Genomic DNA, 13,231 nt, shown 5'->3' with positions numbered 1-13,231 from the left:
CTTTTCCGGCCACGAGAGCTGGTATTGTTTACCTTTTTTTCCTTCCTGCCCTTGCCTCGCTCTCTCACCCCTCCTTCTTCCGGGTAATTGATATCACTTTTTTCTAATCTGCCTTATCATTATTGCTTCTCGGTTGCTTTTCCACTGACGCGGGAATCGCTTTCCGGTGTTGCGAGGTCAATTTCTGCCCTTATTTCCACGTTATCCATCTTCGCATCCTGACAAGGCATAAGATCGAACAAGATGAAACATCCCGCCTCCTGTTTTGTTGCTTGTTTTTTCCTGCGTTCCTTCTTTCCTTCAGCATGAACAACATAAAAGTTTTCCCATTTTCCATCCCACTCTCTGGTGTTTGCTGGTAGCGCCAAGGTGACTCGATTTTCGATTCCCGAACGACTTTGCCATTTATTCAAACTTTACAATCATTGTTGTCTGTTATTATTACCGTCACCCCACCGAGTACGAGGGATAGGATAATCGTGGGCACAAAACGCATCGCATCCCATCACCCCACGGGAAGCCAACCTACTTTTCCGCATCAGAAAAAAACGGCGAAGATTTTTCCCGAAAAGGCAACAGGAAAAACTGATAGAAAAAAAAACGGCCCGAACGTCAAACGTGAATGAAGTTAAATTAAACCAACAAAGGCGGGTTTGGCTTCGATCGACATCGGTACATCCTGTGGGAAAGGGGGCTGGATGGTGCAGGGAAAATAGCGACGGAAATGGAGCAACCATAGAAATAAATAAAAAATGAGCTGATAAGGACTGATAGTCGTCCGCCTTGTTCGACGACCCTGTGGTGGTAGCGCACTTGCCTTGCCGTCTCGGTGGTGTATCTTCGTCAATTTCTTGTCATGCCATTGTTGTTCCCTTGCGCTTTTCCTCCTCATGATTCCCGCGATCCAACTTCCCCAGAGCGACTTCCTACTCGCGAAGGGTCGACAAATTGTGGATCGATTCAAACGATAAATAGAAAGAGAACCCGGAACCCGTGGTTTTCGGGAGGATAGGCTCGTACAAGTGTGCCCCACTAACAGTCTGTACGTGTGTGTGTATGTGTGTGTGGGTAAGTGATGTTGAGAGAACAATTGAATGACAAATAATAAGCAGCCTCACGCACCAACCAACGGAAGCAGTTTCGGATGTGCTTTTTTTGTTCGATAGTTAACCAAAAAACTCGATTCTTCAAGACTTGCCGATCGCCAGCCCAGTTCTTGAGGGCGCGAGATGACATTTATTGTGGAGCCATTTCGAGGGTGTGCGTGCGTTTGCGTGGCTTCTTCCGATTCTTCGTGCTCACCGTCGTGGCGTCTTGTGTCGATATATTTTTTCGACGAGCCGAGATTTGTTAGACGAGATAAAGAAAAACAATTTTCAGGAATTAATCGAAATTATATTCCACTCTCGGTTCACCAACACACAGACACATACATACAACCACAACCACTCGGTCTGTGTGACGAGTCCAAAAACTAAGGCACAGTTAGAAAAGAATGGTCGGAAGGAATACCCAAAGAGGGGGAAGTGGTCGGAGTACGGATGGATGGAGCAATCCCATTGTTCGCCGGTAGATCTGCGTGGGAAATTCGACATCCGCGGGCCGTCCGACGACCGCTTTCAAAGGCGAAGGTAATAAAACGGCAACAGAACGAGCAAGTGAACTCGAATGATGAGGCCAACTCGCAAACGGCGCACCTGAGGAAGCGCTTCAACAACGTGATGTCGCTTATGATTGAAGGTGGCAAACGTGGACCCGGTCCGGAGCCCGGTCGTTGATCACAGAGAAGAAGGAAGATTAATGTTTTGCACTTGATTGAAAAACTTGCACGAATCGATAGCGGACCTAGCGTATTTTTCCTCTCTGAACAGAGTTGACTGACGTAATTGAACAAAATTTAATTCAATTCGATTCCAACGCCAAGCGAATCCCGGCCAACACAAAGTAGTTCCAGAAATTAGAGAACTTTTCGAGAATCAATTGCTCACCTTCTCTGCTATTGAGATGGTTCGCAGCATCATCATCATTCCGGCGATATGAAATCGAATTTTCAATGAGCACTCGCTGGGCGTCATTTCATTAGTCATGCCAACGTCGTGAGGGCAGACCACTCCCGGGAGCAGTTCGATGGCGTGAGGAATAATTTTATCAAACAAAACATCTTCATACTCGAGCTAAATGGATCGTAATGAAACTGTCGATATGGTGCTGCATGCACGGGCCGTACGCAATGTCTGCTTTGGGGTTCCTGGTTCCACCCTATTCCTGGTGGTGGAATTTCCCTCGCAGCTAGGAATGGGAAAATACGGGTCGGTTCGAGTCGGTTTTAATAGTTTTCGGTTCGATATCGTCGTCGTCGTAGTCGTCATCGTCGAGTGATTGAGGTTTTGGGATTATTCCGAGTGGTTCAAGAGTGGGCCGAGAGAATAGAATGTTCACGATCGGGTGAGTGTTTTACGATCAATTAAACCGTAATATACGGGTAATATGTTTTAAGCCTCTTTTGATGAAAGATGAACTGTGAAAATCAATTTACCATTCGATTCTTTGTAGATAAAAAAGTTGTATTGAAATATTAAGCAGAATCGTTATAAGAAAAATTGTTGGTTAATTCCAAACATACCCCGATACGCCCATCCATGCTATGATTCCTTCAGCAAAAGGATAACGGAAGTGAATATCCTACGAAAAAAGGGGAATCATTTCCTACTTCCGGTATAATTGATGCTCATCTGAAGCCTTTTCTTGTCCACGCTCTATTCAACTGCTTCCAGACAACCGTTTCTATGGCCGAATCCGAAAGCCGTAAAAGTTATTGAACGAACAAATTACTTTTCGCGTCCCATCTCGTCCAAAATCCACCAGATCAAAAACGAAACAAAAAAAAGGATTCCCTTTAATGAAGTACTTAAAACCCGTACTTCGAATCCTCCGGAGGACCACAAGTGGGCGCAAGTAATATCTCCCAAAAATAATACACCTCCAAACCTCATCGAAGGTAGTAGCTCCCCTGCACAGGAGCTCGGTCAGAACTCGGTAACATCCAATAAATTGACGAGATTCCAGCGCTGTTGTTGAGCCATGTTAAGGCAAAGTGCTCAGCATCCTTTTCGGCTGAACTCCTTCCCGGTTGTTGTTTTTTCTCCGCTTTTCCAATCGGCCATTTAAGAGTAGAGCTGTAGAACCACGCGGCACCAGCATTTCGCCCTCGAACCTTTCAAATTTTCCGAGGAGGTTTTTTTCCGTTGTGGAGTGCGGTTTTCCTATTTCTGACCAGTTTTAATGAGTGATCCTCCGACTGTTGTCTTTCGTTCGTAGAGGGGGGAACATTTTTGCCTCTGAAGGGTCTTGTTAGACAGGATCTTCATCAATCGCGCGAACAAATCGCACATCCCAGTCCGAAAGCGATAATCTCGCCCGGTATTCGATGACCTTGCGGGCTTGCACCGGAAAGGAAGGATGAGCGACGCAGGATCGAATTTCGGAAAAGGGTTAAAAATTTGATTAAAATTTTTCTTCCTCCGCGTGGCCATCCCTTTCTTGGGGCTTCTAATATTGGCTTTTTGGCTAATTAGACGAGTGCTATTTTCCTTTCTTTTTGCTCGGTGTGTAAAACCAATCTGTAAGAAAACAAAATGCCCGCAGAGCCTTCAAAATCTTTTGATCCGATGCTCTCCTTTGCAAATCTCGAGGGTGTTGATAACGATGGCCGGAAGCAAGATTCGAAAACCCCTTTTTTGTTGTGTTGATGCCGGAATCTGGATCTGCAGCGCGTCATTTGCGTTGAGCTGGGTTCGCTGCTTCCTATGAGAAATCCAATGTTCGAAATTAATGCCTGGCTGCGTGGACGGATGGATGGATGCATGGATGGAAGCAAAAAACCGAACTGAATTCAATAACGTCCCAGCTTAAATTTCACAATCATAAATCATACAGCATGCAGCATTTCCAGGCACGCACACACATACACACGCTGGTTGAAAAGTACGGGGAATTGGTAATTGAGCGTTCGTTGTCCTCACCTGGAGATCGGCCGAGCGGTCTGAGGGACACGGTGACGAAATTCGTCAGCATCGCGTGATGTCGATGGGTTTCTTTGGGTCGAAGATAGTCGGAAGGCGAAGAAGAGGAGCAAAAAACGAGATCATCTTATTATTCAAATGAGCATACATTTATTGTGCGTTTGATTCATGCATTGTGCCCCGAAATGGCCGGAAAGAGCGAGCAGAGGGCATACAAACAACAAAACCAGCAACTCCGAAGGGGCAAGGCAAAGACGGGAGGGCAAAACGAAAGGTCTGATCGCATGCCGCGGTGTATTGATGTGTATGGCGGGAAAACCAGGGCGAGACGTTGAGCTGTCACGAGGAAACGTACAGAGAGCGAAAGAACTGTGAGAAATATCTAAATCGAATCTGGCCGTGGAAAGGCAGCTTCGGCAATAAAAAAAGGAAGCTCGATCCTTACCGAAATTGAATCGGAATGACGTTTTTTACTCGTTGAAGAAGAGCACAAAGATGCTACCACGCTGCCAGAATGCGGCTCAACTCTTTCAATGAATGGAAAGAGGTTCGGAATGAATGAAGGAAGGAAAAAACAGAAAAAAACAACACGACATTTGAGCGATCATTCCGATCTTGGCTGCCAGAAACCGATCGAGGACCGCCGAAGGGAATGCGACCGTGGCATGGGAAGTGCGGTGTGAGTGAATGAATGAAAAATAATATTGAAGAAAACAAGCAACGATATGGTAATGATGGGAAAATGATGCCAAACTGAAAGGAAACGAGCACAAACACACACAGATCCACAAAGGAAAAAGAAAAAATGCCAATGTCTACGATCGGAATACCCCTTTTCGAATGCGTCCGCACATTGGAACGCATCTGTGCATAAATTAATATTGCCCCACAGACGAACGCAGACGAGCTGACAGATTGAGGACAGTGAAATAAATGAATGAACTCGCGATGGGGGTTTTTCATTCGATTTTCATGTCCCCGAGATCAATGCCAAGTATTTGCCCGAGCGAAGTATTTACGCCTGTGTTTTCTTGGTCCGCTAATTATGGTGCGGACTTTGTTCCGAAAACTATTGCGACAGATTCGATTGGCGGCGGTGTGTCGGTGCGGTGGGAACGGGATTTCTCCAAAATCGATTCGAGGCAACACACACACATTTCGACCCACATGGTGACATCGCTGGTCGCACCCATCTGCTTCGTGTCATTCTCCTCTGCTGTGACAGGCGTTATTCGAGCAACCAGCCCTTCGGTTACATCGATGCTCCAGCTGTGGTTTGTCTGTCGAGAACGCTAAGAACACCGGAACCATTCCAGTCTCGAATGGAAGCAGGAATCTTCGCCCTGGCGCGACTTCTCGCTGGAGCCATCGAGTGCAGTGGGCGATCGATCGGCGAGTGTCCGTTGGTGAAATGCGCATGTGCTTCGCTTCGATGCATCTCCATCGGAATCGGGGGGTATCGGTGATCGAAATGCGAACTGGGCGTCAAAGCGAGAAAGCGGTTGGCGAACGAGACGGCTCGAACTGCATCCTTTCCGATTGCAGCAAATTGCATCTCCCACCCATCGGGCGGCAAGCACTTCCAGCACAGTTGTGAAACAGTTGTCAATACCAATCTGTTCGATCTGTTTCCAGGCTGCAGTGCAAACGGGACGGCGCGACTACTGCGAAGGAAAAGCGAGTAACAAAAGGGAAACATCGAACCTTTAACCCTTCGGATGGTTGTGGTGGCGATAACAAAAACTGATATTTATCAGCAATTAACGTTTCTCTCTTTCTCTCTGCCTCTCTCTCTCTATCTCTCGCTGTCAAGTGCAGCGGTGCAGCGGCCAACCACAGACCAATTGCACCGCGAGAAGATGCACAATGCACTTCCGTTTCTGGTCGGCCAATTGTCATCTCATCGATGCGCGATTTTCCGCCAAACATAATACGCCCACCGATGAACGTTCATTTGCATGCGCGCGTACGCAGCTGGAGGTTTTGAGCAGTGAGAGAGTGGGTGGATGTGTTTCTGAAAATAAAAATCGAATTGAAATGGAAAGTTATGACCACCGTTTGTTCCACTCGTTCGTTCGTTCGTTCGTTCGGTCGTTCGTGATCTCATCCCACCAGCAGACAAACCAGATTCACTACGCGCGATTGGATGAGCAGAACTCGACGGGAATGGGTGCGTCTGTTTTCGATGCTCTCGTGGTTTGTTTATAACAATTTCTATAAAAACCACCCACATCGACAGGAAAGGCTACCCTGCTGTTAGTGAGTCCTAGCGCATAATTTCAACATTCATTCCACAGAAAGTTTTAGCGATTTAGGGAACATCTCTTCACAAACAAAAGTAAAATCCAATTTACCATGGCTACTCGATCATAAAGAAAAACGTTTTTTTCTGATGCTGCAAACCGATGAATCATGCGCGTGGCTCAGTATCACCTCGTTGCACGATAGCATAACGCTGGTGCAATGCAGTTTCGAGCATACAACTCCCAGACACCAACACAGCGCGTCTGCTTCGAGTATTTGTTTTGCTTTTTGCATTGACCAATACCCGCTATAATGGTGGCTATAATTATAGCTTTAATTATCCCAAATAATTATCGCACGCCTTTCAACGCTCGCCCTGCCTTTGGTTTCGTGTGGAAAAGCCGTTTTTCAATTCACCAACTGCGGTCCTCTGTGAGTGTGTGTGTGTGTTCATCCAACAATCAGCAAGTTCAAGAATCCCTTAATCACACTGACCAACGTATCAGGTATAAACAAGTGGAACAGTTGCCCAAAACAGATGGCTTTATGCGTCGCGAATTTTACATTCGCACGCACACAGACACTCACGCCGGAAGTAAGGCACTTAACACGCTTTTCCGCTCCGTTGCCGGGTGGGGTGAGTAATGGAAAGAAAACTCAAAAAGCTGCGAGCTAAATATGCATAATCGATAGCACGATGACGACGAGCGACGGCGATCTACTCGAAATGTAACTGATCTATTTTAAGATTATCGACCGCTCTTAAGATGTCAGACGATGTTTGGATTCCCCATTTGAGCGATCTTGTCACAAACAACCACTCACGATCGCGATTGATCCTCGCTCAAAGTCACGTGTCACTGTCAATTTCTCTCGCTTGGAAGCACGGAGAAGCAACCACTTCTTATGCGCCATCGATCATGATGTTGGAGATTCTTACAATTTTGTCACTTCGGTCGGAAAATTCTTGCGATCAGGTAGGAAGATCAAAAATGCTTGCTCTCACCGGCATCAAACAGCTAGCGGCTGGATTAAAATATTAATTGCAGCATTAATTAAGCACGTCCAACCGGACGGGAAGAAGGAGCAGCTCGGGGTGTCCACGCATCCCCGTGTTTGCCATGGTTCAGGGAAGCATAACTACGCACGAACACACTTCTTAGAAACCGATGTATGTTTATCTTGCTAATTGGATCAATTTTCACGCGTTCAATATTCCTCCGAAACCGTTCGACGACCTTCCGAACCTGCTGATGCACGGCTGGCAGCCGCTGCACGACACTTGTCCGGACATGTAAGGCGTGTGAGACGATTGAGAAATTTATGTTGCGCCCATGTTGGTTGAGGCGTTCTCATGCTCATCTCCGCACTTGGCACCGCTTTTCGGTCGATGTTTATTTATCTAGCCCAGAGAACCGAATCAACTCTCGGGGGCGCCTTCGTCGTACGTCGGTCGATGCCGGACGGACAAACTAGCTTTGATACCGACATCGGGAGTGGGTAGTGAAATTTTGAACCGTTTGCAACAACATTTCTACACACACACGCACACGCCTTGCCTTTGGGAATTCGATATTTATAGTCTATTAGCTTCGATTTCCGCCGTCGTTTGTGGTATGGCAACTGGTTGGAGCGTGAGTGATGAATGTTTCGGCCAATAGAATGATACATTTCGCTTTGAAGTTCAACTTGAAACATTCACTTTGGAATCGATCTTGAGTTCTCAAAAAACGGAGACTTTAGCAGATGCATTAGATGTAATGAGTTGACAGTTTCGGAGCTGCGGGTTTTTCCTTCGGGCAGTTCGCAACGTTCACTATCACCTGCCAGATAATGCGTCGTGATATACCTTCTTGGAAGAGACCTCGCTTGTGTGGAAAGAACAAACTCAATAAAACTACACACATGCACACAAAAAACAACAATACACCACCGACCCACGTGTTTACGCAAAAGGATGGCCGCGTTGACGAAAAGACGCGTGCGTGAAGGTGAAGCCAGGAGTACAGAGAATCGTAAAAATTCAATTTAACACAAATTGACGGACCATACCAACCGACCCGGTCCACCGTTTAATGGGCCGCGTACGTGTTGGCGCGTTTGCCAGTAAGAAGGTTTTATTCGATGCGATTAATTTAAATCTTTTCAAGAACATTCGAAGGACACCAAAGCCAGCTCGGGGCCAAGACAGTTACGCTCGGCCGCGAGGGTGTAAAGCATACGATTTTAATTCTTTTCGTGGCGAAAGCCTAAAAAAATCATCATCAAATCGGTGTGGTAGTAATGAATGTTTTTATTTTCTTCTCCCCGGGATTCCATTACAGCGTGCCACGTTGGCGGAAAAGGAGGTAAACTCGCTCAAGGAGAAACTGTCGACCACGGATCGCGGAGTCAGCAACAACAACAACAACATTAGCAACAGCGTCAACAATAACGACGGTAACGATATGGACGTTACGGCACCACCGCCACCACCGCCATCGCTTTCCGCCCCGACACTGCCAACATCCCTGCCGCTGGCCGCGTCCACATCGCCCACACCGCCGACCTCCTCGTCACCATTGACGATCATCGAGCAGAACGGGATCGCACCACCGTCACCCTCAACAACGCCCGTTTCGGACAGTGGCAGCATCCACCGTCCGGAAGTGGCGCTCAGTCCGAGTGACAAGCCGCTCGCAGGATCACGATCACCGATGACGGTGATGAGCACCCGGTCGCGCACGCCGGAAATCGATCGTAAAGTGCAGCAGGAGCTGGCCGGCCTGACACACACCATCAACAACAATTGCCTCTCCAGCAGCAACAACAATCACAACAGCAACAACAATCGATCGCCCACTCAGTCGCCACCGGCCACCGCGGAGAAGATGGAGTGCGAGAGTGCGAGTGCGGTGCCGGCGAAGGAGCTGACCAGCAGCAGCAGCAGTAGTAGTAGTAGTGCGCGAACGAGTGTCAGTGAGTGCCACAAGGGAAGCAGTGAAAAGCTCAACAACAGCTCATCCGAGACGAACTGTAGCAGTGGAGAAGTTGCGGAATCGCCCAACAAGGACTCCGTTGTGGAGAGCAGGACGAGATCGCTGACGGAGGAACTTTCTGCCAAGGATCGTGAGGTGAGTTTGCTCAAGATTTTTCATTTTATCAACCGTACAATCGATAAATTATTTGCGTTTGCATTACAATCAGCGCATAATTTCTGGATGAATAATTACGCCAAGGAAACGATATCCTGGGATATAGGGAAAAAACGCAAGATGAATTGAGCGAAAAGGTTCTACTTTTTTGTCTATTCTCTAAGATGAAAAACGAGAACCCTTGGGTGATATGGATTCAAGAAACAATTCTTCTCGATTTTATCGAGCCACCCGCAAGATGGATACTCATACCCTTTCAGTTTTTTTTTTTGTATGGAAAGCGAAAAAATCCCTTTGATTAATTTCACCACATTTTTTAATTAAATCTTCGGTCGGCAAGCATGGTTTTTTCTTTCTCGACTACTTTTTTGTGTGTTGTTGCTTTGGTATTCATTGGAACTCGCTTGGTAGCCGGTATCTTTGCCATGCCATTGTTGATGGAAAGGAACGATGAAGGAGCACAATGGAGAAAAGGAAAAAAAACGACGATTTCATCACCCTCACTTCCCGCGGGTGGTCAATGCTGGGACCCAAACCAGCTGCATCCTGAATCCTGGCGGGGGCATTCGGCCAGAACACCACCGGAGGAAAAACAAGCTTTTGATTTATATTTACTGAAAAATAATGAAAAACTTTGTATTCCCTCAAATTGCACGAGAGATCAGGGTGGAGAGATGGAAACAATTCAAAGGTTTTCCTCAATTGTTGGAGCAAAAAAAACCAGCAAAAAATGTAACAAATGAACGGAAGAAAAGAGTTTTCTTACCCCGATGGCTGACCACAAGAAGCAACAAAGATCAATAGAGTGAGGGTTTCTCCTCACTCGGTACAACATAGTTATTAAAGAGTAAAACTTTGCCAAAACAACCTTTTTTTCTTACGTTTCCCGCTTCATGAGCCCCGGGACAAGCAACAGTACAGCACGGGGCCACGTAACAAAAATGCCAAACAAAAAGGACACAACAACGACAGTGGCCAAACAGCAATAAAAAAAAGAAAAAAACTCCGCGCCACAATCCAAAATGTTTCAAATAACAATACAATCGGTTTTTTATTACATAATTTATACACAATTCATTGAATTTCGCTTTTGTGGCCACGGGTGTTGGTGATTGAGAGCGAGAGTTAGAGAGAGGGGAAAGCGAGCGGCTCAGTCCCCCATTTTCTTCGGGGGCTGGATTTTTTTTTTCACCAAGGATACCAGAACACGAGCGAATATTCCTTCAAAGGAAGTTGAGGGCAGGTTTTTTTTCTCACTAAACCACAGAAAAAGAATCTCATGCTGCTTCCCGAGTTTTCCCCCTTGATTGACGTTCCAGGTTTGGCAAAGTGGGGAGATTGTGTCTTGCCTTTCGTTTCCTTCCGAAGCGAAAGAAGCATAAAAAAAGGCTCATAAAACGAACGCAACGCACCCTTCAATGAATGTCGTTTGTGCGTGTCATAACAGCTTACTTCCTTTGGTGCCCCATGCACCATGGCTGGTGGGCTGTGTTTCCGGCAGCAGCTCAGGGCATGCCAAACCAAACAACTTCCTCCCTCTACGGGCGGATCACTTTGCTTTCAAATAATCTCTTCATTGTGGCGAATCGAATCTTGTGAATCGAATGTTTTCATGTCATTGTGCGTTGGTGTTTTTTGCCGACGAAAAAAGGGGGACGAAGGCGGTGATTTTTTTTTATCGGCCCGAATCTCCTCTACCAAGCGTCAAGTGTGATAGGAAGGATCGAGAAGGCGAATTGTGTGAAGAAAAGAAGAAAATCACAACACTGACGCACGGACGCACGCACCCACCGACAATCGAGCTTCCGCCAACGAGTCGATAAAAATCGCTTGTTGATTCTCGCTTTTCCAATCACAGGACCATAAGGAGAAAACTTTTCCCAGGCTACTGTACTGAGGTCGGCTGTACGACCTTCGCCCGGGCTAATGAAGACACGGGCCCGCTGTACAAATGGACTGTCCTGGAGGAGGTGGGAGGTGGCCACTTGAGGAATTAGTAAGATACACTCGTAAATCCACTTATCGACCAAACCCAAGACTCTCTCGCCCCACGGCAAGCGAAAGGGCCGGTCCTCAAAAGGTGATGGAAGTTTGACCGGCAAAGTTCGCCTTTGACCGGCCAACCGACCAACCGACCAGCCACGCTCGATACGCATCCCAACCCTACGATTGGGTGGTGGGGTGAGTTTGTTTGTTTACTTACGATGAACGGTTGCTTGCCTTTCCTTTTCGCATTCCTTTCACCGGCTTTCTCGGACGTTTTTTGATTCTTCTGGCCATGATGCCGGGCATCTTTTTGGGTGCCGAAGATTGCTCGGCCAGGGGGTGATTTATCGCCTTATTTTCCACCCGAAGGATCAAAGGCTCCAGAATATTGAAAACGTTTTCTTGCGTGCGTTGTAGCTTCTTCGCTGCGGACCAAGGCGGTTTGACCGCATAACGACACTTTGGAAAATCATTTGCATCCGGTGCGTCTGCTTGGGGGGCAAATTTCCCACCTCAATTGCGCCACTTTTCCGAAGGATGTTTTTTTGTATGCCAATCGTTTCTATCGAAAGATACTTTTTGTTGTGAATTTCCCTCCTTAATAAATCACGGACTTTTCACCGTTTTCGCTATACTTACAGCACGCCATCCTTGTGACGAGTTTTCCAGTTGATTTGTTGGCGATGGAATGATTTTCACGCCCCGCAAGTCAGGGAAATCCTTTGACGCTCCCTTTTTTTCGTGTTGGGATACGTTAACCGAAGGAAAATAAACAATATCCAATTTCCCGGTCCGTTTTTCTTTTTTGATTTTCCCTTTTTCCAATTTTCCTTGCCGTTTTTTCCGTTCGGTACGGTTTGAGCCGAGTTTGGAGAAGAGAAAATGTGTGTCTGTGTGTACGTCGTGTGTACGTTGCTCATAGGATATCAGTTTCCCACGGGTTTTCCTCGGTCTGGCACGTTCGTAAAACGGCGATGGTTTGTCAATAAGTTATTATCTTGTTTACGGACTTGTTTCTGCCCCATGGTGGTGGTTGTGATGGATTTGGGGCTTCACTTTCCGCTCCGGGGTAGGATGTGATTCGCTTACGAAGCAGGGAAAACAACGGAAAAACACAGAAAAAACACGTGGTAATAACTTCATAAGCTGTTTGTTTTCCCATCGAAGACGCGAAGACGCTTGTCTGGGGCCGAGAAAAGTTTCCCGAACTGGACTGAACTGGATGCGGTTCGGGTATTGGGCTTTCCGTCAATCCGAACTTTGCCAGCGAACCACCGGCGCCGAAAGTGTAGGGGAAAAAAGTAACGATACAAAATCATCATTGAGAAAAGGTGTAAAATTCGAAATTGATCTATAAACCATCATAAAAACAAGCCTCCACCAACCCGGAACCCATTAAAGGTTTCGCTTGAGGAAAAATCCCGCCCGAAGAAAAGGGATCATCAAAACAAGCCCTTAATCGATTCGAGGCGCAAGTGTCGAAGTCGGGAGATGGTGTTATTTTTTGTGTGAACGGAAGGATCATAAAATCCGAAAATATTTAAAGAATTTGATACCCCAAGCAGGACGGCATCCTTTCATTCTAGAGAAACCCAAGGTGATTTTGCGGTTGTGGTGTAATCGTTAACAACCGTTCGCCTGTTTTTTGCTTGCTTGCGCCCAAACGAGCCCAACGTGGAACTGGTGCGGTTTATGGGTGGATTATAATGAGCCGCATGGGTTGATTGATTTGCCAGGAATTCGACACACGATATTGGGTCGTTTGAAGTCGACGGGTGGGAGGTAATAATCGTTTATTTACGACATTTATTGAATCCAGCCCAGGCACGAAGGCTACCAGGCGCC

The 13,231-nt window shown here is 46.7% G+C and overlaps 1 protein-coding gene across 11 annotated transcripts in view; it reads left to right on the top strand.

The window, feature by feature from the left end:
• LOC118505845 (homeobox protein cut) overlaps positions 1-13,231 on the top strand; it is a 156,682-nt gene that overhangs the window by 61,651 nt on the left and 81,800 nt on the right. For all 11 annotated transcript variants that reach the window (XM_036042213.1, XM_036042208.1, XM_036042207.1 and 8 more), the window contains exon 3: positions 8,591-9,379. In XM_036042213.1, coding sequence (XP_035898106.1) covers positions 8,591-9,379 — 789 coding nt within the window. The remainder of the gene's footprint in view (positions 1-8,590; positions 9,380-13,231) is intronic.

Source organism: Anopheles stephensi, chromosome 2 (genome assembly GCF_013141755.1).
Source record: "Anopheles stephensi strain Indian chromosome 2, UCI_ANSTEP_V1.0, whole genome shotgun sequence".
Taxonomy (NCBI): Eukaryota; Metazoa; Arthropoda; class Insecta; order Diptera; family Culicidae; genus Anopheles; species Anopheles stephensi.
Note: the sequence above shows the minus strand (reverse complement) of the source record. Positions and strands in the feature narration are given on the sequence as shown.